The 22,389-nt window shown below is 41.3% G+C and overlaps 1 protein-coding gene across 5 annotated transcripts in view; it reads left to right on the top strand.

The window, feature by feature from the left end:
* The window catches only part of LOC148018628 (uncharacterized), a 99,890-nt gene extending 78,807 nt beyond the window's left edge, over positions 1 to 21,083 (top strand). For all 5 annotated transcript variants that reach the window (XM_087661594.1, XM_087661593.1, XM_087661595.1 and 2 more), the window contains 11 exons: positions 8,147 to 8,236; positions 8,311 to 8,427; positions 8,605 to 8,696; positions 8,805 to 8,888; positions 9,137 to 9,221; positions 13,283 to 13,447; positions 13,618 to 13,707; positions 19,438 to 19,649; positions 19,743 to 19,899; positions 20,010 to 20,084; positions 20,182 to 21,083. In XM_087661594.1, the coding sequence (XP_087517720.1) occupies positions 8,147 to 8,236; positions 8,311 to 8,427; positions 8,605 to 8,696; positions 8,805 to 8,888; positions 9,137 to 9,221; positions 13,283 to 13,447; positions 13,618 to 13,707; positions 19,438 to 19,649; positions 19,743 to 19,899; positions 20,010 to 20,084; positions 20,182 to 20,502 (1,488 nt within the window). In that variant the 3' untranslated portion in view covers positions 20,503 to 21,083. The remainder of the gene's footprint in view (positions 1 to 8,146; positions 8,237 to 8,310; positions 8,428 to 8,604; positions 8,697 to 8,804; positions 8,889 to 9,136; positions 9,222 to 13,282; positions 13,448 to 13,617; positions 13,708 to 19,437; positions 19,650 to 19,742; positions 19,900 to 20,009; positions 20,085 to 20,181) is intronic.
* The last annotated feature ends 1,306 nt before the right edge of the window (positions 21,084 to 22,389 follow it).

Genomic DNA, 22,389 nt, shown 5'->3' with positions numbered 1-22,389 from the left:
CCATTGCTTCCTTAAAGCATGACGGTTTACCACAGTTTGTCAATATGATATAATCAACCACATTAATTGCACCAGGAACAAACCTATCAAGTTATCTAGTAGCCCTAGACGATCTTCTAACCCAATGGTCATTGTTTGCTGGCTGTTCTTGCAAATTTCCATTTTCAGCATGCTGTCTTGGCATTTTAGTCTGCAAATCAGCATTAACATCTTGCTGTCTTGGCTGTTCTTGCACATGTAATGGCTCATTTTCATGGGCAATAGTTGGCTGATCATTTCCAGTATCATTTCTTGCATTTATAGGTTCATTTCTAGTAGGTATTTGCTGCTGTACAACGGGCACATTTTACTGTCCAAAAGGTATTTCTTCACAGAATACAACCCTACGGACCTCCTCAATCTTTTCGGGCTGTTTGTGCATGCGATCTTCCCAGAAGATAACGCCATTGTTGTGTACTATTTTCCTTTTCTTGGGATCCCACAATTTATATCCCATTTCACCCTCTTCATATCGTAGGAAAATGCATTCCAAAGACCTGTTTGGTGATCGATTAATCAAGTGAATGGTTGTCGTAACAGCCTCTGCTAAAAAACTGTGGGGTAATGCAGCATGAGACAGTATCGTTCAGTCCTTATCTTGTATGGTCCGATTCGTACGCTCTGCAACTTGGGGCGGATTATGAGGGGCAGTGAGCTTCCTCTTTATTCCTTTGCTGTTATAAATACCTGAAAGGCCTTGGACATATATTCTCCACCATTGCCAGAGCGAAGACACTTAAGTGTCTTATCTGTCTGATTTTCGGCCAATGCTAAGAATTTTTTAAACTTATCAAGTACTTCATCCTTGCTACGAATAGGGTAAACCCATACTTTCCGTGTAGCATCATCGACAAAGGTGACTTTATTTTCCCCTAAAGATAATCCTAGCATTTGATATACATCCGAATGTACTAACTCTAGAGAAAAAGATTTCTAAGAAAGAGATTTTTTATGTGATGTCTGTGCATGTTTGCCATAAATGTATTGATCACAATGCTCAAAATCAACATAACGAAGTCAAGGTAAGTAACCCAAACGAGAAAGCACTTTCATTCCTGTTTGACTCATGTGTCCCAACCGGCCATGCCACAAAGAAACGCTTGGCTACTTGGTCACGGCAACAACATGGTCACGCACACTAGATACATGAAGTGGATACAAAGTATCACTCTTGAAGCCTCTGGCAAAAACCCTAGATCCCTTACAGATCTTCCATTTTCTATCAGCAAAGGTGGTATGAAAACCATCATCATCTAGCTGCCCTGTGCTAATCAAGCTTCCTTAAGCTGAGGTACATGCCGTACATGTTGAAGTGTAAAGACAGAGCTATGCTGAAACTGTAACTGTACATTGCCAATACTTGCAATCTCACATGGATAGTTGTCCCCAAGATGGACAACACCATGTCGACCCCCTGTATAGGCAGAAAACCACTCACGATGAGGGGTGAGATGAAAGGAAGCACTTGATTCAAGAATCCGAGTATGCATGTCATCATCTGTATCTGCAAGTAAAGCATGTGCACAAAAATGTGAAGAGACAAAGAGTACATCACTGCCATTGTCACTGTCATGATTGACTGCATTCACCTCTTCAATTTTTACATTGCTCTTCTTAGGCTGACTGTCCTTCTTCTCTTCCTTGCTATCATCTGTCTTCTTGCCTTTTCCTTTCACTTTTTTCCATTTGTAGCAGTCACGTTTAAAGTGACCCTTCTTGCCACAATGATGGCATTCAATATCCTTGCCATGTGATTTACTGCGTCCCTTGCCATCATATTTTCCCTTTTGTTGTGATCTGCCTCTAGTATGCAAAGCACTGGAAGACTTATTAGATGCGTTGTTTTGCCGATTCATCTCTTCCATAAGTAGAGCACTCTCTACATCAGCATACAAAAGGATCACATTAGAATTCCTCATAGTAGTCTTGAATGTATCCCAACTCTCTGGTAGAGTGAAAAGCAAGAAAGTAGCCTTAAGTTCCTCATCAATCATGAACTTCAAGGCAACGAGCTGGCTGAAAATGGAGTTAAACTCACTCAAGTGAGTAAACATTGCTGTAGCTTCTTTCATACGCAATCCATAAGCTTTTTCAGCCAATACACTTTGCTTGTAGCACCGTTCTGTGCATACAGTTCTTCTAGTCTAGTCCATATAGCATATGCAGAATCCAAACCTTCAATGTTGAAGAGTAAGGCATCAGAAATCGATAGCTCTATGGTTGAGTGTGCAAGCTCATTCAACTCATCCCAATCGTCCTAATCCATGTTCGCAGGCTTTGTCCCTTTGGTTTAGATCGGCTTTGCCTGCTTCTTTTGTAACAGGATATTGTAGCACTGTTTTTGCCACACTGCAAAATTATGTGCGCCTTCAAGCTTCTTTATATGCATCAAATTACTGCTGTCATTGTTGCCAGCCATGGTTTTCAGCCCAAATGTGACAAAAAAACCAGCAAATGCAGATCCAAACTGTCACCCAAGTGACCAAGGTACAAACAAGTACCAATCAGCAATAAATGACCACGCAGAAGTACAGATTTCAGATCTATAATTAAGTTTTCAGAAGCACCAAACTGAGTGCTACAACATTATCCAACTGATTACAGCTGTTCCAAAGGGCATGTGCATCACATTACATTAGAAATTTCAAAATTTCAGCTGTAATTTCTGTTGTACATGTACCCACGGGCATACAATTTGACACGAACGGTCAAAAGCCCCAAAATTTTGTGCTCAAAAGTGTCAAACACACATCTGCATTTCCTCTGTCATGCATAGGACTGCCCAATTTTGCCAAAATAAAGCAATTTCAGCAAATCCCCCAAATTTTACCAAGGGTTGATGTCCAAATTGCGCAGAATTCAACCTGCATATACACAAAATGACTAAATGTTGCACAAATTTTTCCCAAATTGCAAAAGCCCCAAATTGCACGGGGTCCAATGTGCCTCAATGTCAAGAAATTGAGTTAATTTCAGCCTAATTTGCGCATGTACATTAAAAGCCCCAAATGTCGGGGATAAAATGTCAGAAATTCCTGCAATTTCTGAGACAAATATCACTGTTGCATCTTGCTTGCATCAAATCTGGACAAATCCCCAAATTTTCCAAGTCCTGTGTGCACTAATTTCAGTTAAATTGAAAGAATTTCACTAAAATCTAAAAAGCCCCAAAATTCTCGGGCAAAGGTGTACCGACTTTTCTGAGTTAGATTGTCCAATTCTGTGTTGAGATCCCCAGATTCGAGAAAAGCCCCAAATTTCTCAGCCGATTTTGCATATATCTGAGATTTTGTGCATACATGTGTGAAACCCCGTCAGTGGGTAAAAGAAAATTCAAAAAACATTGAATTTTTTGGAAAATTTTGACGGGTCCGTTGACCCGTCAATCGGGCGCGGTGAGCCTCACTGTGCGTTCCGTCCTTGTTGGTTGCGATCGTCGCTCGTGCAGTTCGGTACCTTGTCCCTGTTTCGCATGAGCCTGTGTTCGTGTCACGCAGAGCAGCCGCCTTGTTCGTCAACGCTACAGCCCGTCGCACGCCTGCTGCAGTCGCTTTGTTGTAGTCGATTGTCACTGCTTTGCAGCTTACACCTGTGACTCTTCTGCTCGCCTTTGAGCTCTTGTCACCACGCTGGTCTTTTGCCTCAGCCTGGCGTACGTCTTTAGCACCTTGCGCTTTGATACCAGTTTGTAGGAATCGATTAGGCACGAGGATCGAGGCAGACTATCGTATGCGCAGTGAGAGACAGAGAGAGTGAAAGCAAGCAGTGTAGAGTGTGAGCACGTTTCTTTTGGTACAATGACGAGTGTACCTTTACGCTTTTTAGATATATATATATATATATATATATATATATATATATATATATATATATATATATATATATATATATATATATATATATATATGCAAGTACAATGTGCTAAGGGTGTGTTCACACCCGTGCACATATAAAAGGCACAATGGCCCTTTATTCCCAACATATTCTTGTTGTGTTTATTGCGGAGTTCTATTGTTGCGTTGTACTGCGGCATTCTATTGCTAGTTTTACTAGGGCATTCTATTGCTCTGTTTTACCGCGGCATTCTACTGTTGCGTTCTATTGCTATGTTTTACTGCGGCATTCTATTGTTGCATTTTGCAGCTTGGTCCTCTTCTTGGCATTCGAGGATTGCACTTTGCTCCCTCGGCAACAGCAACAACTGGTGATCATCTTCTTTATCCCTGATGACATGAGAGGGCTGCGCTTTGCTCCATTGACATTTGTCCTTCACCTTCCAATGATTACTTCAATAGCCCATTGTCCGGAGGATTGCGTTATGCCTCCTTCATTGTGCTAATTCCCCACAAGTGCTGTTGCTTGATTCAGACTGGACAGTGCAATCATTTTTTGAGCTTTGGCTCCGCTGTATCAATTTTTCTTTTCATAGCATGATTCAGTGTATCATCACCGTGTTCTTCTTGTGTCTTTGAGTTTCTCTTCTCTCTTATCTTTAAAGTTCGCTACCATTTATATGCCTTTGGCCCCAAAGCTAAACTGGCCTCCAGCGCTTGGAGATGTGGTGGAGTATTTTTAAGTTTGTGCAAATCCTTCCATTTTTGGAGAAAATTAAAGATAGTGTCTTTATTTCTGTCTTTTTCCTCCCCGTGAAACTGAGGGGGTTTCATATCTTTTAACACTGGGTTATCCCTTAACTTTTGGTGGGGTTCTCTAGGATCTCGCATAGTCACATCTAAATCTTTCGATGAAGATGGAATGTCCGAGGTTTCTACCTTATTTTTATCCCTTTCTAGTAATAAGGTTAATTAAGATTTTGTTTCTGTGAGTGTTTGAGTAAGAAACTCCATTTGAACCCCCTATGCTTGCACACGAGTAGTTAGATCATCAAATTGTTCTCGTGTGGCAAAAAATTCTTCCCATTGTTCTTCTTGTATTTCCGTTTCATGGGGATCTACCATAGGGTGGTCAACGGAACTAGAGCCTTCGATTACCCCCTCTCTCTTTCCCCTCCATCAATACACTGGAATTGAAAAGCAAATATAAGAAATTTGCGTACAAAGTTGGGGTATTTCCTTGATTACAAAAATAAAACAGAAGTCAATGATCTCTATAAGGTAGAGATGGCGCGAAGAACGGAGCAGTTGGAAACACGGCCTCTAAGCAAGAGCGCTAGGTATGGGTGTAATTAATCACCCTCAAGAAACAATATGTAAGGCCAAAGTTAAGTCAAGATGACTTTGATAAGGCCAAAAAAGAAAGGCTGTGTTTCAATTGCCTATCCCCTAACCATGCTGCCTAAAATTGCCCTCAAAGGAAAAAGAGGAAAGATAAAGGAAAGGATAAGGACAAGGGCAAGGGAAAAGAAAAACAAATCCATGTAGTGTAGACCTTGGAATTAAAGGGGCATTAAAAGTATAAATCTTTAGAGGTCTTGCACAAGGATGTACAACATAGGTATTGTATGTCAACTTCTATGTGGCAGCCTACCTTTGGGCCACATGATTTAGTTAGAGTGTATGGATTGATAGCTGGAAAGAGGGTTAGAGTCATGATTGATGACTCTGCTACCCACAATTTCATAAATTATGCACTTGTCAAAAAATTGAAACTTCCCCAAGAAAAGAGTGGGCATCAATATGTTGTTCGTATGATGCAAGGTCAGGATAATAAAATATGGGATACAATGGTATCCAATTTGGATATTGAGATCCAAGGATATATAGATAAACTTGATTTTCAAATTATGAATATGGAAAGAGCCGATATTGCTTTAGGGAGGGAGTGGCTATGGGGATTGGAACCATCCTTAAAACATAGTTATCATCATAATACACTGGAATTTGAAAGGGATGGTAAGACTTTTGTGTTTCAAGGTGAACATGAAGTATCTGATAATCCTTTTTTGTGTTTCATTGAAGTTTAGAAGCTAATAAAGAAGGAAGCTTGTGAGGTATATATGTTATGGTCCGTTCCTGTACAAAATACTTTTATTTTTTGTAATATAAAGCAACAATTTTCTCATGTTTGTGAGTTGAATGTAAGTAATGAATTAAGTGGTTTGTTAGATAAATTTAAAGATGTGTTTCGTTCTGATTTACCAAGTGGCCTTCCACCAGATAGGGGTGATGTAAATCACCCAATTGACACAGATAGGGATACACACCCTATTTCTAAACCACCTTATAAGTTAAGTGAAACACAGCACCAAGAAGTTGAAAGACAAATTAGGGATTATCTTGATAAAGGGTTTATACAATCCAACAGTTCACCTTGGGCTTTGCCAATTTTATTGATAAAGAAAAAAGATGGTTCTATGCGACTTTGTGTTGATTATAGAGCACTTAATAAGATAACTGTGAAGAATAAATTTCCTATGCCGAGAATGGAAGATCTTTTTGATCAATTAGAAGGGGCGAAATTCTTCACAAAGGTAGACTTAAGATCAGGCTATCACCAAGTAAGAATTAAGGCACAGGATGTTTCTAAGATAGCATTTCGTACTAGATATAGGCATTATGATTTTTTGGTGATGCCTTTTGGCCTCACTAATGCACCATCTACTTTTATGAAGAACGGGGTCAAGGGGAGCCTAGAGAGTAAGTGAGTCTAAGAATAGTAGGACTCACCTGAAGCGGACGGCTGGCAGTCGAACTAGGGAGAGGAGCCAACAATCTTCTAGGTGAGGTTGGGCGTTGAAAGAAAGGAATCACTCGTGCCATTTTCATTCACGAACACAGGGCTGTCATCGGAAGATAGTCTACGAGATACGTTATACTTCGTCGTCAAAAGGTAGTCTACCGGATACGTTATAATGTCCATAAAAAAGGGCGATTTCACTTCAATTGTGAGATACCTTCGGCATGGAAGAACCTGTGCACAGCCATAGTTGCATTCTTTCTTGCTCGAAGGTTCCATGCATGTCTCAAGCTTCCTTGGGTGCTAGAAGTAACAGCCTTCTGTTTCACAATTTACATTAATTGTACACATGCCTCTTGGAAGCTTTTTAAGAACACTGACATAATCCGATTCTCGGCTTTTCTTCCTTCCCATTCCCACAACTTGTAGGGGAAGAGAAGAAACTTCTTCAAAATCCATATTGAAAGACCAATAGAGAAGAAAATGTCCATGGATTGCAGATAAAAGCATGCGAGTAGGTTTATCTGCCTTTCACGATGAAACAGGGCCTGTTTGTGTTCACTCCTAACAAACATGCTAAATACAAGAGGAAAACAGGCTGAAACATGACATTACCTTCAATGTCAACTTTATAGGTGAGAGAGAGGGGCTGTGTGAACTTTGAGGCTGCTGGTTTGTGCAGTCAACAGCTGGTCATGGGCTGGTTTTTGCAGTCAATAGCAGTCAATAGGCTCCAAAGAGTTTCGTAGGGGGGAAAAGGGATTGTCAAAATTTTTTTCCGCCAGGGCAAAGTATGTATTTTTTTCATATGTTTTCCATCCCATACGTTTGCAAATGTTTGGTATTTCAAGCATATGCATATGAAAAAATTATGCTTCAATCTCCCTCTCCCTCTCTGCAAGAATGCAAGATGATGCAATACAAGGACTGAGAGTGGAGTGGAGCATATCCTAAAAGCCTTGGGGTGAAACACGGTACAATTGGAGAAACCTTAAAATTGGCTGCCCAAAGTGGCTCCCAATTGAAGGCTAAACACGCTGCCTAAAGCCCATGATATGCACTAAACCAATAGATTATTCCTTAATTCTTAACCATCTAAGCTATCACTTTGGAGATGGAGATGATGGTTTTCAAGCTTTGAGCATAGTATTCAGGATTTTGGTTAGTTATGTATGAAACAATGCTAGATGTTTAATGATTTTGGTTAGTTATGTATGAAACAATGCTAGATGTTTAATTCCACTTTCTAGTGGGGTGACATGTAGGGACAATATTCTAACAAGTTCAACTTGAGTGCAACTCATATCTGATCAGACCTACTCAACTTGGAATAAGTACAATGATGGAACAGACAGATCTAGAAGTTTGCGAGAAAGTTTAGCACTTTGATTACATGTTATTGGGAAATTATTTCACCACAATATCTTATTGTTCTTTCCTTGATTTCACTTTTGAATTGTTTGCGGTACAGGGTCAACATATGCTCAGCATTGATGATGGTAAAAGTGCTTTGGAGAGCACAATAAAAAATTTGATAAGAGAGAAAGAGGAGCTGGCACTGGTAGGTTGTCAGTTTTTCTTTACTGCATGGTTGACTTGCTTGTATTATCTGAAAATTGGCTTCTTGAATTCCAGCAACTCACTGAAGCCTATATACAATTTGAGGAGGAGAAAGCTGGGTGGTTTGCAAATGCAATTTCAGTCCATTCTGTTAAAAAGGAAACCTTGACCAGACAAGCTGAAAACAAGGAGGTGAACATCTTGAGAAGTATAATGAGTTAATATTTTTTGCCCTGTGCAGTTTATTGTTCTTTTCTGTCCTTTCTTAGATCCCCAGCAGTGAGTACTGAATTTTGAGGCTGGTCGCTTACTTAGCAGGCACATTTTTACATTACCTTAATATCTGCTTTCTGTGAATTCAATGTTTAGTGTGGTTTGGAATTGGAAGCTTGCAATAACAACAGTCTGGAATTTGAAAATGGAGCTGCACCACAGGTCAATGCTGAGGAGCAGACAAAAAGGTCTTGGAATGTCATAATGCTTATTTCATTGTAGATTCTCGTATACATTTATATGTTTCAGCACATTTGATATCTCTACCGATATTCATTCTAAGTCATTGACATCAGGTCCAGAAGGTCCATGGACATTGCAGCCTTAACAGAAAAGCTAGATAAATTGAATGCTGAGTTAATGGAGGAAAGAAATCTGAGGTGATGTCAAATTTTCAGATGAACCTGCATTGCTACTATTTAAAGCTTTCTGATGATTTACATATATGCTCAATGAATGGGAATGCTTGTGGTCGAATATTTAGATGAACCTGCCATGTTAGTACATAAAGACTTTAAATTGGATGGGATGCTTAATAATAACTCCAAATTTCAAAAAAGTGGGAATCTTGGTTAAGGTTTCATGTAAACCTCTTTGCTTTTTTGGAATTTTGTTGATGACTTGACAGGGGGCAAGAAACTGCAAGAGCTAATGAAGTTGAAAGAAGATTGCTATTGACATTAGACACTTGCAAAGAAACCGCTGATCTGGAGGTGAAGAGATTAAATTTGTAAGCTTTAGATTTTATATAATAATTTCTTGGTCAAGTTTCAATATTCATCCTTTTGTATAATTTCACCAAAGGGACCTCATGCATGTGCTTAATAGTGGGTTTTGGTGAGTCGAAATGGATGAGTTTAATAGCAATAAAGCCAAGTGTGGATGGAGCTCTGATTTTTTCCCAAAAATGCTTGTGTGAGCCCGCTTAGAGCACCCTAAAGTGGGATACAGTAGTGTGCCTATTTATGAAATGAGTGAGGAGTGTGTCCAGTGGGTACAGTATATTGTGTTGTGCAGTAGTTGTCTTGTAGACTGTCGCCTATATAGCAGGAAGTTTTAGGAGTTCCTTCTTCAGATACCTCTTGCTTCATTGCAACATTCAAACATGTACTGTTTTATAGATGGAATTCAGAAATGTACCACGCCTATTCTCTAGCATTTGCATGCAACAACATTGGACCTGACTATTCAGGTGCCAATTTGCATGGCACACTAGGAGACTTTCCAAAAGGACTGTTGCAGCAGCAGCACAAGATGGTGACTTGAGTCCTAAGACGGGGTTGTTGCAAGGTGTCAAACTGCAAGTGGCCATAACAGGCATGCCAAAGAAGGGCCGTCTTTGAAAAAGTTGTCGGTGCAAGGGCTGTGAGTTGTTAAAGCCAACCTGCTTGTAGACTGGTCCAGAGGAACTCTCCTGTAGCCTCATCCTCTACCCGAAACATCTTGGAAAATGAAGATAACTTGAGTTTCTAGCTGGCATTAGCATAAAGAGAAAAGAGATTGCACCCCAAATTTGTAACATAAATGACCTCAGAAATTGGCATGACCCTTGCATTTTGGTAATAGAGGTATGATGGTCACACTAGGAACCATAATGTAGACCTGTCACCAACGGTGACCGGTCCCATCCTTCTCCTTTCCCTTTCCCTCCTCGTCCTTAGCCTTTCCTTTTTTCTTCCCTTCGCCACCAGAACTACCTGTAAAGGTCTTGTAATCGCCCCCGATCCATTACAAACCTCGGAATGCCGAGCCTCTTGCTCTAAAACCATGGGGATCAGCTCCTTCCATGTCAAGGTCTGAGGGACCCGTCACTACCATATCCTTTGAAGTGATTACGTTTCCCGAAGTAGACAACCAGTCTGAAGCTGTTCCATCTTGTTGATGTGATCCCTCATGGTAGGAGAATTGAAGGGGATGGCTCCTTCAACCATATTTCTAACGTAAGCTGATAAGAGGATGTGCGAACCTCATAGAGGCTCTGAAATCTGGTCCAAGCCTAGCTACTAGTGATAAGATCCTTGACATAGTGTCAAAACATACCAAAATAACAAGTCAAAGCTCTAGGATCGACTGTGTTCCACAAAGCTGCCTGCCCTACATATGGAGTCACCATCACTGGGTAATGTGATAGGAGAGAGAATAGACCGAGTGATGAAGGGTAACATATCATGTGTGTCCAATTCGGATCTGATCCTGATCGTAGGATTCATGAGCTTATGATTGTCTGAACCAGGCGTTTGAACTTAGTGATATCAGAAACATGGAAAAGGGGAAAAGTGCTTGACCTTTTTGGTTTTGAAAAAAGGGTCCCAAACATGAAAAATACCATGATTTTGTGAAAATGGGGCTGTTTTTGCACTCTCCCTGTCTCTACTCCTCTGTGGCAGCAAACATTAAATATATACAATGAGTATTTTCTGGGTTTCTTTCCTTATAAAAATTAGGTCACATATGATCATACTTCCTACGTATCAGCATTTGCACTATGGAAACATATGTAAGAAATCTTACTGTCAAAGTGAATAGTTGGTACCATTCTTGTGAGCATCTAGGAGGTTGGCGAAATCGGGAATATTCATGATAGGGGGAAGCAGTAGCAAAGCAAGGCTCATACTGCATAGCCACTGTAGATGGCCGGGGTATGAGTAGAGAAGCTTCACCAAGAACATATGTCATGGAAAAACAGAAAATATACTTTCAGCAAGACTGCATGCGCGGAGTCACCAAGTGGCTATTCCATGTGAAATCCAGGTGTCCTGTGGGTGCAAAAGTGGCTACCCACAAAAACACAGCCATTGATGCCCTCCAGTGTGTAAATGTCGGAACCAGCCACGAATATTGGGCTGCAATGTAGCTGAGAGAAGGTTGAAACACAGGCACTCCGTGCTGAGACGCAGCAAAGAGATAGCACAACAGCAGAAAATGCAGCTATCAGAGGCTGTAACAGCAGTAGACCATGCCAGAACTGATGCCACACAGGTTGTCAATGATGGGTGCTCAGCATTTTTGTAGGGAACCCAGCAACCAGTGTGCAAAGATCAGCACTTGTGAAGACCTGCAATGATATCATGTCAGAATGTGAGTGGAAGCAGGAACTTGTGAACAGATTTCAGAATACTGAGGGGCAAGATGAAGGTGCTGAAGAAGACCAGTACTGGTGATAGAAAGCTGATACAACAAGAGTCCTTGCATGTAACACAGTGAGTCACTGCAGTGAGGGGGACTAGGAATGAGAAGGCTGAAGATGAGAGAGTGTCACGAACAGAGGACAAAGTGAACCCAAATGACCTAAAGGATTACAATTGGACAGATCTCAAAATGTTCCTCACTCACTGTAGGGATCACAACCATTATGACAACTAACAAGGACACCATGCAGTTTTTTGAGACTCTTTTTTGGACACTCTTCCATTAAAATTCTGATGTTCTGAAGTATGTTTGGAAGCAAAGTTATTCAGTTCCACTTGGGAGACCAAGATTGCCCATCAAGCTTCTGCATCTGCATGTAACAACATACTTGCTAGTAGCACATGGGTTATTCTCATTCTCTAGACTAATTGCACTTGTATGGTCCTTTCTTTTTGCACTTCAAATAACTAACAGATCTTCCGTTTTCCCATTTATGGTAAATGGTCTTCAGATACCAAATCCACATAGCTGATGTTTCTCTATCTTCTGTTACTAGGAAATGAGCTACATAGACAAACTCACTCTGTCCTTCATAGAGAGATCCAAAGAATTCCATCTTTTGTAAATTCTGTAAATGAATAATGTTCTAGGTCATGGATGGTAGTAAAGGAGTAGAGGGTATTAAAAGGCAGTATTCAACCATTAAATTTGTGTGACAAAAAGTACAAACAGCATATCTATTTGGCATCTATACTGGCTCATTTGATACTTGTGCTTGCATTGGCTTGTGTCTAGTCTGCACAATGGCCTACATACAAGTAAGATTTTTAATAAAAGCATACTTTGCATGTGACATTAATATTCTGTTGCAAAGAATTGCATACAACACATCTTACTGTTGCATATCTTTCAACTGCAAGAAGCAGTAAGTTTCTTGTTTTCCTCAAGAAAAGAGATGTCTGTTGAAAAACACACCAGTGAAGTAAAACTAAGCTAAAGAAGAAAAAAATTGCTTTTGTTAGGACAATGATAGTAATACAAAATACAATTTAATCTCTGACTAATTACTCAAAGGAGATACCCCCTAATACAAGGGGATTGTCCCTAATACAAAAGACAAATTAATCTCCAGGCTGATTGTTCAAAGGATATTGTCCCTAAAAGAAGGGTTGAAGGGAACACTAATTTAGTGGTCAATAGTGCCAGCCTCTAGACCATTTGTGGAAAATGGACAGCAACTGTGTGTATGAAGATTGAGGGGCACCCTCTGTTAGTCTGATTAATTACCAATAACCTTATAATATTGATCAAGCTTTGTTGTTTGTTCAAGCAAGAGCCATAGGGGAAGCAATTGTTGTTGCCAGTGGAAATATGCATTTAATATCAACCCATATTTGTGTGGGAATATGATCAGGATTTAATAGATGTTTTATTTCACCCTTTACTTGCGGGTGTGTACGGATGAAGACATACCGAAACTACTAAGTGTTGTAACTGGTTTATAACATATGGAACTGTTGTGTTGATTGATGACATGTAAATGTTCCATTGTTTTCACTCTTTGATTACTTGCAGGGGAAAATGCAAGTAGTTTCATGCAAAAACCTTGTGAAGTGCATCCAATTTAATTTGTGATCATTTACAGGAAAAGTTGCAAGATGTATCACACAGATTGGATAAGGCAATCCGAGAAAAAGATGAGGCCCTGAATCAAGTAGAAGTGAAATCTATGGAAACAGAAGTGATCTTCCAACAACTGAGGAGATCCCAGTCAGAGCTTGATATGTGCAATGAACAATACAAGAAGATGGTAGTTTGAAAATTGAATTAAAAGATCTCTATTTGGATTTACAATGATTGCAATATTGTGTTAAGAATCATGTTATCCCACAAAAGGAGAAACAAAAGCAGAAAAGCATCAATAGGGTAAATATGACAACACTGCTCCACTTTAAATTGAGACCGTATGTTTAAATGCAGAGTGAAGACTTACAAAAGCTGAAGGAGACTTGTTCTTTGCTTGAAAATAATAATATGGAAGCAAGAAATCGGCAAGAGGAGTGGATGTCGGTAAGCATCATTCATGTCAAGAACAGGTTCATACTAATCTTTCTGAGATACTAAACATAACTGCTTGACATTATTGTTGCTGACAGACCATGATCAAAGACAGCATAATCACAAGAAACAGTTTAGTTGGCAAGATGATTACATGTACATACATGTTTAAGGACACAATGACTCTTTGTATTGGCTAAATCCATAGCCTTCCTGGAATCTAGATACTGCACATGGGTCATTTAGGCCCTAAGTCTGATTTTCTGAGATAATGTTTGTTTGACTGCTGCCTGCTCAAGTCCACACTTAAGCTTACATTGTTGTTAATAGAGTCAGTTAGAGTGCTCTATTTGGTTGTGTATGGCACCAGAGATACTGTAGGAATCTATAGACTAGATTCCATTTGGTGGTTGATGGAAGTTTGATGAGGAATTGATCAAGCAGCCTCCTTTTGGGATGTGGTTTGATGTATATTGGAGTTGTAACACGAAGTAACACATTCTCTTGTGCCTTCAGACCTCTAGCATCTGGTATGTGGCTAATCAGATTGGCTAAGACAGGATCACAAGCCTGAAGAATCAGAGAGGAGTTCGTATGTGACTTTTGGAGGAGGCTAAACGATAGCTTCAGGCCTAGGAAGATATCTCTCTTCCTATGGCTTGTAGCTTATAGGAGCCTAGCAGTTGGCATGTGGCTTGGATATAGTAGGGACCCAGTAGCATGCATGAGATGCGGCCACCCAGTGGAGACATAGAGACATTGTCAATGGGATTACCCTAGAGCCCATGAGGTTTGGAGGAGAGCCCTTAGGATAGTATTTTATGGCACAATAGAGGCCATGGTGGCTACTTGGGGGACTATAGCATGGGTCATAGATAGAGGCCTAGCATGCGGCTATGAGGATGCTCAGAGAAGTTACTCTTTTCTCATCATTGGACAGCATCTGAGCAGGATTCTCACTCTAGATTACTCACAGGCATAGTGGACCCAGGGACACTGCCACAAATGGGAGTTGATTGCCAGCATCATAGCCTGGTATAGTTGGATTGCGAGATGCAGCTACGTCATTGACCTTCTGAATGTATCCACAGCAGAGACTCTGTCAAGGATTTGGACAAAGATCATTCACACTCTCCATGGGCGATGGGAGAGGATGCAAGGCACCTTTGAGAGGATGAGGAAGAGAAGAGAGGCTTATTTGCGGACATGGGATTCATGCACTTTCTTCTATAGTGTCCCTCGTATGGTTTGGCATTACAGCCCATCGGATTGGTTGTTCACACAACCATTGTATTTTTGATGTACTCAGTTACACTTCATAGAGTTCTTTGTACTTTGTATTTACCTTAGGTTATTCATTGAGGTGTTATTAATAGAAATTTCTTTTGTTGGGGGAAAAAAAGATCCTCTCACCTATTTTTGCCATCCACCTCTATTGAAAAAGTAAACCCACTCTTTCGCTAGTGGCTGTCGTTGCAAGATCTCTTTTTTGGTGAAAAGCCCAATCCATGTTTGTGAAGTATCTATATTAGTCCTCCACTTTGGTGTCACCTATAGTGATTGCATCCTCGGATGAATAGAGATCTTGGAGCGAATCTCCTGGAGGGGTCATATGACTTGATGCATCATTGTCAATGAGTGAAGGGCTCTCAAAAGATCAAAGGGCCAAAGAAGGATCTTCCATCTCATGGATGTGTAGGAATATGGACTTGTGTAAGAGGAGGTGTAGATTGAGGAGTAGAGGTAGAGGGAGGCTCTAATGATGTAGCTCCATCCTTCACTCTGCAGGGAAGGTGAGGGTATTTCTTTTGGCACTTTTCCTTGGGGTGTGAGGTCTTTCCACAATGAGGACACTTGGGATATCCTTTGCTCTTTCCCTTTGAAATTGCCTCAAAGTTTGTAAGATGACTCCAATTTTTTGGACTTCTTCTTTCCTTTCTTTTGGTTTGCTTGTCTTTTACCTAAAGATGGTGCCTCAAAGGCATGGCTTTGTGCTTTGGAGGAGCCATGATTGGTGTAGAACACATCATACTTTGGTGATGGGAGATGTGAGAGAAGTGTCATAGCTAGGTCCTTTGAAGCAACAATCTTACCAAGGAACATAAACTTATCTCCGAATCTCCTCCATCTTGGTGATGTGGTCCTTCATTTGCAATAGATAATTGTTGAAGCTTCAACTTGAGGGATATGTGATGCTTGAAAGTTTGGACATGGTAAATAGATGCCAATCTTTTCTAGACCTTTGCAACGGTGTGGATTCATCTTACATGCACGAGCATAAAATTTGCACAACTCCAAAAAAACAAAAGAGCTGGTTGTGGCATTCAATTGATCCCATAAAGGGACTGAGTCTGTGGTTAATCCAACATGGGATCCATGGTAGGTCGGGGAATGGGGATTGTTAAAAAATCCTAAAGGTCAAAAGTGACGAGGATACACTCCACTTTGCATAACTATAGAGGGTAGTTCATCCCATCCAATTTTTTGATCTAGGTAGAGAGGGTCGGCTGCACAAGGGGATATGGCATGCCATAATAGCGAATCGTGAACTGGTAACCTTGGAAGATTGAGAAGGGAGAGAATGATAAGATGGTGGTTGGGAAGGAGCTTGTTGACAGGAAGGAACCCGATCAAGGGTGTTCTTTGTTCCACGTCACAATCACTGTGTCAATCTCAGTAGCTTGAATGTTGATCCTTATGGTGACGGCTTTATGAATGTTGATCTTCACCGTCTTGCTTGACACTTCAACAGTCCTTGTGGTCCCAATCCACACGATTCCCCAATTGTACTGGTTTGCCATAGCGGTTTTGCAAGAAACTTGCAAAAAACAAAACAAAAAATTGCTGCTCTAGTTGAAAGTTACCTGAAAGTGGACGTTCGTTGCTTGTTCAGGGCCCTTGGGTCTTTTATGCAGCGAAGTTTGATGTGAAGCAGTAGAAAATTGCGAGTATCTGAGGTGGGAGGGGCCAAACAATGCCGGTATGAGGGCTGTACTGCAAAGACAGGTGTGAACAGGGCTGCAGCCTGAAGGATGTGATCTATGAGAGGCCATAGACTGATCAGGAGGGCCTGGAAACATGCTGACCTGCAGGGAACACAGTCTGCTAGATTGCAGGATGCTGATATCAGCACAGAAAACGGCTGCCCAGCAAGAGAATGATGTTGACTTGCCAGTCTAGCAGCAATCCAGGTGAAAATGCGTCAGAAGAGGGAGTGCCTGCCTGAAAACACATGCTGTGCAGCACCGAATGCAGGTTGGTGAAGATCTGTCCCTGCAAAAGGCAGTCAGGGAGAGTTTGAAAACAGGCCTCCCTGGTCAAATCTGGTGGAAACATAGGGTCTTTAGCCGTTGGGGATGACCCCTAGCTAGTGCAAATGTGGACAAAAGCTCCTTTTTGTTGACTCCAGCTCCCACCAAGGCGAATGATACCATGTAAGAGTGCAAGGAAAGGAAAGTGAACGCAGAGTGAATAGAGAAGGAGGTTGAATGAAACCGAGGAGAGAAAAGGAACAAACTAACTGATGGCTGAATGATACAAGGCTGTGACCGTCAGCCCCAACACTCAACATTGAGAGTTAGTGTACATGCCAAACGGAGGTAGGGGGATGAGTGAAGAAAGAGGAGGGTCGATTGGATGAGGACTCAAGGAGTGAATGGAGTGAGGGGGCAGGCTGCCTACGAGTAGGCAAACTGAGGCCCAAAATGTGAGCGCTTGGGTCAACTCGCCCAATTGACTAGAATGTTCATTGTACCCAAAACGAAACACAGCGGTACACCTCCATTGGAAGCGTCTAAAACACATAAAATGATGGATAATTACAATGTCATAGCTCATAATGTCCTTGTATGACTTAGACTAAGGCTCAAAATTAGGACATAATTGTACATGACACATGACTGCTAATAGATTCTCACCCCAGGTTACTCGCAGACACAATGGACTGTTGGACATTGTCATAGATGGGAGCGGATTGCTAGTATCATATGAAGTGCCATGTAGGACCCAAGTGAAATTTTCATGTGGCTTCCAATCTAGCTGTGACTGTCATAGATTGAAAATGAAAAGAAGAGGTGCAAGGATGCATCCTTGTCTCACGGGCCTTTGAATTCTACCTCTGTCATCTCTAGCCTTTCCAATAAGAACCTGGCTATGAGCTGAGGAGTAGAGTCACTACACCTTTGATCCGTTGCTTTGGAAAGCCCATCCTCAGCATGATACCATTCAGAAACTCCCAATCAACTCTGTTATAGACAGCCCTAATAGCCAAAGGGAGTAAAAATAGTCCAGAAAGGTCCTCTCTCCCTTTGGCTATTAGGGCTGTCTATAACCAGCAGGCCTATGAGTGCTGCCTGTACTCTCACAGACACCCAAAGGGCTCTCCTATGAAGACAAGTTCATGGGATATGAACACTTGGAGTTTGTTATAAAATTTGAGTAAGTGGCGTTATGTGCATTGATTTATTGTAGCAGTATGTATGGATTTAATGCTTAAATCTGAAACTCCTCCCCTTGTTTCCAGAACTGGATGAAACTTTGAAATTACGTTTTTGGCTGTTTCCATTTCCGCTGTTTCTGAAATTCCCCTATACAATGGGTGCATGAGCTGGCTGCACAATCCAGGGGGTGTCATTGCTGCTCTAGATACTGGAGATGTTGGTGATGTTGCACGTGACTGAGCAGGCTGCCCCTCTGTGACCATTGGCTTGGGAGAGGGTGGCTATGGCACAATCATATTTGCTGCCTCAGGTGGCAGAGTTGGGTCCCTATATGCAACAGGCACAGGATCTCTAACATCTCTCCATCGTCTCTCAGACTGCTGCTTCTGTCCTCATCTCTCTTCCTATCTTTGGTCCCCAGTGCACCATTTTTGCAAGCAGCTGCGATCACCCACTGTACTTTGATATTGTGATGGAAACAAAGGCATAGAAGGTGAGTGAACAAGGGAAAGGGAATGAATGGAAGATAATGGCAGAGATAAATAGGGCTGCCAGGCTTGAACCTCAGGCACAAATAGTGAAGTGAGAACTCAAGTATGTACAAGGGTGGATGCCGAAATAGGCTACTCTGAAAGAAAACTAAAAGAGTTGGCCACCTTGTAGTTGAGGGGAAAGATGGATGATTTGAAAGAGGACAAAGCTGACCTGGACATGGTGACATGTGGCAAAACTAGTGCCCAAACTGTGGTGCTATCACACAAGGGTGCCCATGACACTGGACACAACTGGACACACTCTCAACACCCCCTCTAACTTGCAATCTAGCTGATCATATGCCTTTTTAAAATTGAACACCACCAGTTTTTCCTGATGAATCCTAATGTCATCATTAATATGTTTGCTCTCAAGAAAACTAGTCTGTGTAGGATGATAATATCTGGCAACAAGGGCTGAAGCTTCAGATTAATGACCTTACATGCTGCATCGAGCAACAGTTCTCCAGTTTGCATGTCGAGATGATCTCCTCCATTTTTGGGAATGAGATAACTCAGGCCCATAGATGAAGTGGAAAGTATGACGAATCAAGCCGGTATATAAATTGAAAAGTCTAACGACCACTGGGGCGGCTGCTAATCTACTTGCCTTTCGAGTAGTCTCTAATCCTGGGGGTGCAGGCTCTGACAGCTGTGTTGTCCAAATGCTGGATATTCTTATAAGATGGACCGAAAATCATGTACAGCATTGTAATCTGTTTTCCAGCCCATGTGAAAGAAAGATCCTGATGAGTCTAGTGTTGACGCAGGAGAAATGGCAGCTGACAACAGAATCGTTAAAGCTCCAAGTGTCCCTGGATGCTACGTCTGCAAGATCAGAGGTGTTCCATGGCAGATTGTTGGAAGCTCAAGATGAGTTGATGGCTCTGCAAAGTGAGGTTGATCAGCTGAAAGCAGTGCAGGCAAGGAAGGAAGAGTTAGTTGCTGTTGACACCTCAAAGGGTCAATCACCTATTATATGGTACAGGCCGTAAATCAAAAATCTAGAATTCACGTCCTCAGTATCTCACAACATGAAACATGTGAAATCTTTTGTCAACATTTTTATTTGCAGTGAACGGACACAGGTACATGAGCCACATCGTACAGAAGAACAGATTGTTACTCACAAAAGCGGAAATCACTCCACAGCAGAAGCTTCAACGAGAAATCCAAGTTTTCGATTGACTGATAATACAGCTGAAGGAGTTCCAATAGACTCACGAATACAGGTGAGCTTGCAATTGTGACCTAAATCTGCTGTTGTAAAGCTAATCAAGTTCCATAGGAGATGCGGACATGAGAAAGCTTGCTCTGCTGATTCATTCTGGAATGGTTACAGGGAAACAAGTTAAGGCAGCAGGCCACTACCAAAAGGCTGATCAACAGTAGAGGGGCTCCAGATGATCAGGGAGAGGTATGACATGAGGTCTAATATATGCAACTCTCTGTGCTTTTAGCAAAACGCTGTGCAGGGATGCAGTGGCTCACATTTTCATTCTGGATTTAACCAGAGAGAGAAGCAGGGTGATATAATGTCAGGTTTCAACACAGCACATACCATATCAGGTCCACTAACTGCATTATTTATGAAGAGGGAAGATACCGAAGTACGAGGAGCACGAAGCAGGCCCTTCTTGATGGCTATTGATGCGAACACAACTATTTCCAATGAATGCATGAATACTAATAAAACCTGCACATTGACTGGTCTAAATGGGACTCGCAGACAGGTCAACCAGTTGAAACCGCCCAAGAGCTTACTGGCACAACGTGTTGTTCCACGCCCAAGAAGTCAACCATTATCATCCCTTAATGACAAAGAGAACAAGTAGATATTTATAATGACATATCAAGGAAAAGGTACAGTCTATATTGCCTTAAATCAAACTTTTAGGACGACTTTTGTACATCCTGAAACACCCCTGCAGATAAAGGCCACATTCAAGCAAGATTGAAAGTAAGGTTTTATGTAGGTCCAAAGGGTTACCCAAGTGGGGGATTAGCTAAAGAGGTCCCCGTCATCTTGACCTTGATGGTTTTCTTTCGACACTGCTATAGGTTTCTGGGATGCACTTGCTAACTGGTGTCACAACACAACAGGGTCCATCATAGCATTACGATGGTAATCTTGCTTCTGTTGAAGCCTGCATTTTTCAAAGGCAGGAACTTCTCATGTGTAATCTATTCTCTAATTCTTCAACTAGGGATCTTATTATTTTGGGGACCTTCAATCCCATCATTAGATTGCTAGTAAGTCTCCACATTACTACTTATCAGAGTCCCTTGTAATCGTCCTGTCAATCCAGTAATTAGCCTTCAAAATGGTGACTCTAAGCAGATGCTTTGCATTAGGAACAAACTAGTGAATCAGAAGTGATATTCAAATTGGAAACTTATTGATGAATAAAATATTATCCCATTTTTAAAAGCTAATAATCTGGTCAAGGAAGTTCTCGAAAGATGTGGCCAGACTGCACAGTTGTGCATCAGTAAGGATATTGTCATAGCAAGTGCTTGTCGATTCAGTCCATACATTGTCTATGATATTTCACTAATTGTTTACGTTGGAGGAAGAAATGACGTTGAATTGCTTATGGTGAAAAAGGTTGAGCTACTAGGTGAGCATTTGTGAGGATTTTTCCGAATTGAATTCAGAGTCTTCTAGACGCTCTTTCTTCACCACCGGAAACTTGGACTGGGCAACACACACTCGGGGCAGCAAAACACAGTTCTCAGTCACTATGACACAGAAGCACACTGTGTATTGTCCACAAGTTAGTGTGGTTAAGTGTTAACAAGACATCAACATAAGTGTAGAAGGTGTTGCTTGTAACAGAAATTCACAGTGAGTCATGAATTGGAGGAACGAGTAGGTAGGATATACACATATAGCCTCATCCTACCCGAGGTCTGTGGTGGAGAGTCACACTACAGAGGTTCCTATGCTACTGCTTCTGTGCTGCTGTGTGCGTGTGTTTGTACAGCTCCTCAGCAATACGGTTTCTGAATTCTGTTCCTTCTCATAATGGGTTCTGAATCTCATGGAAGATGTCCTACCAGCCAGCCATCAGGCAAATGGAAATCTCAACCCTCGTTGGCTAATCAAGTATGTTAGTAAAATGTTGGGTAATCTTCCGAGTATGGATCTGTTCCGAGTACAGACGATATAACAGATTCCTATCTTGGCTTCTTGTATTTCTCATTATGGAAAATTGGGATTTGACTCCTAATATGAAAATTGGGCTTTTTGGTAACTGAATATATTTCTGATTGGGATGTGGTTCTTGTATTTTTGATATGTTTACCCATTCTTCACTCACCTTACTGCAAGTTGGAAGCAAATTTTTACTCAAAATAGACAAGCTATCCAGCTCAACCAGCTAATTCAATGTGCCTTGAAAGTATTCATTAGATGAAAGAACCAATGAGAGTTTTCCCGATCAAGAAAGGGCCACTTTAGGGAAAAGATGTGGATGATTTGGCTTATGTTATTTGTTTTGTTCATGCTATCACTACTTTTTTCTCTTGGTATGCATCAAAGGCCACTTCTCATCTTGGAATACATTGGAGGCCACCAATGCTAGGATTTGACATGCAGCCCTACTTTTCATGGGACACTTTCTTTTGGACCTTACCGTTCTCGCTAGCATGGCAAGTTTGAACTTCGCCAATCCATAAAGAATCATCGTAAATTTACGCTTTTGATGCTATTATACTTA

The sequence above is a fragment of the Lygodium microphyllum genome, chromosome 21, assembly GCF_053477565.2.
Source record: "Lygodium microphyllum isolate KBCC chromosome 21, Lygodium_microphyllum_v1.1.10, whole genome shotgun sequence".
NCBI classification, from domain to species: Eukaryota; Viridiplantae; Streptophyta; class Polypodiopsida; order Schizaeales; family Lygodiaceae; genus Lygodium; species Lygodium microphyllum.
This window is presented reverse-complemented; position numbering and strand designations above follow the sequence as displayed.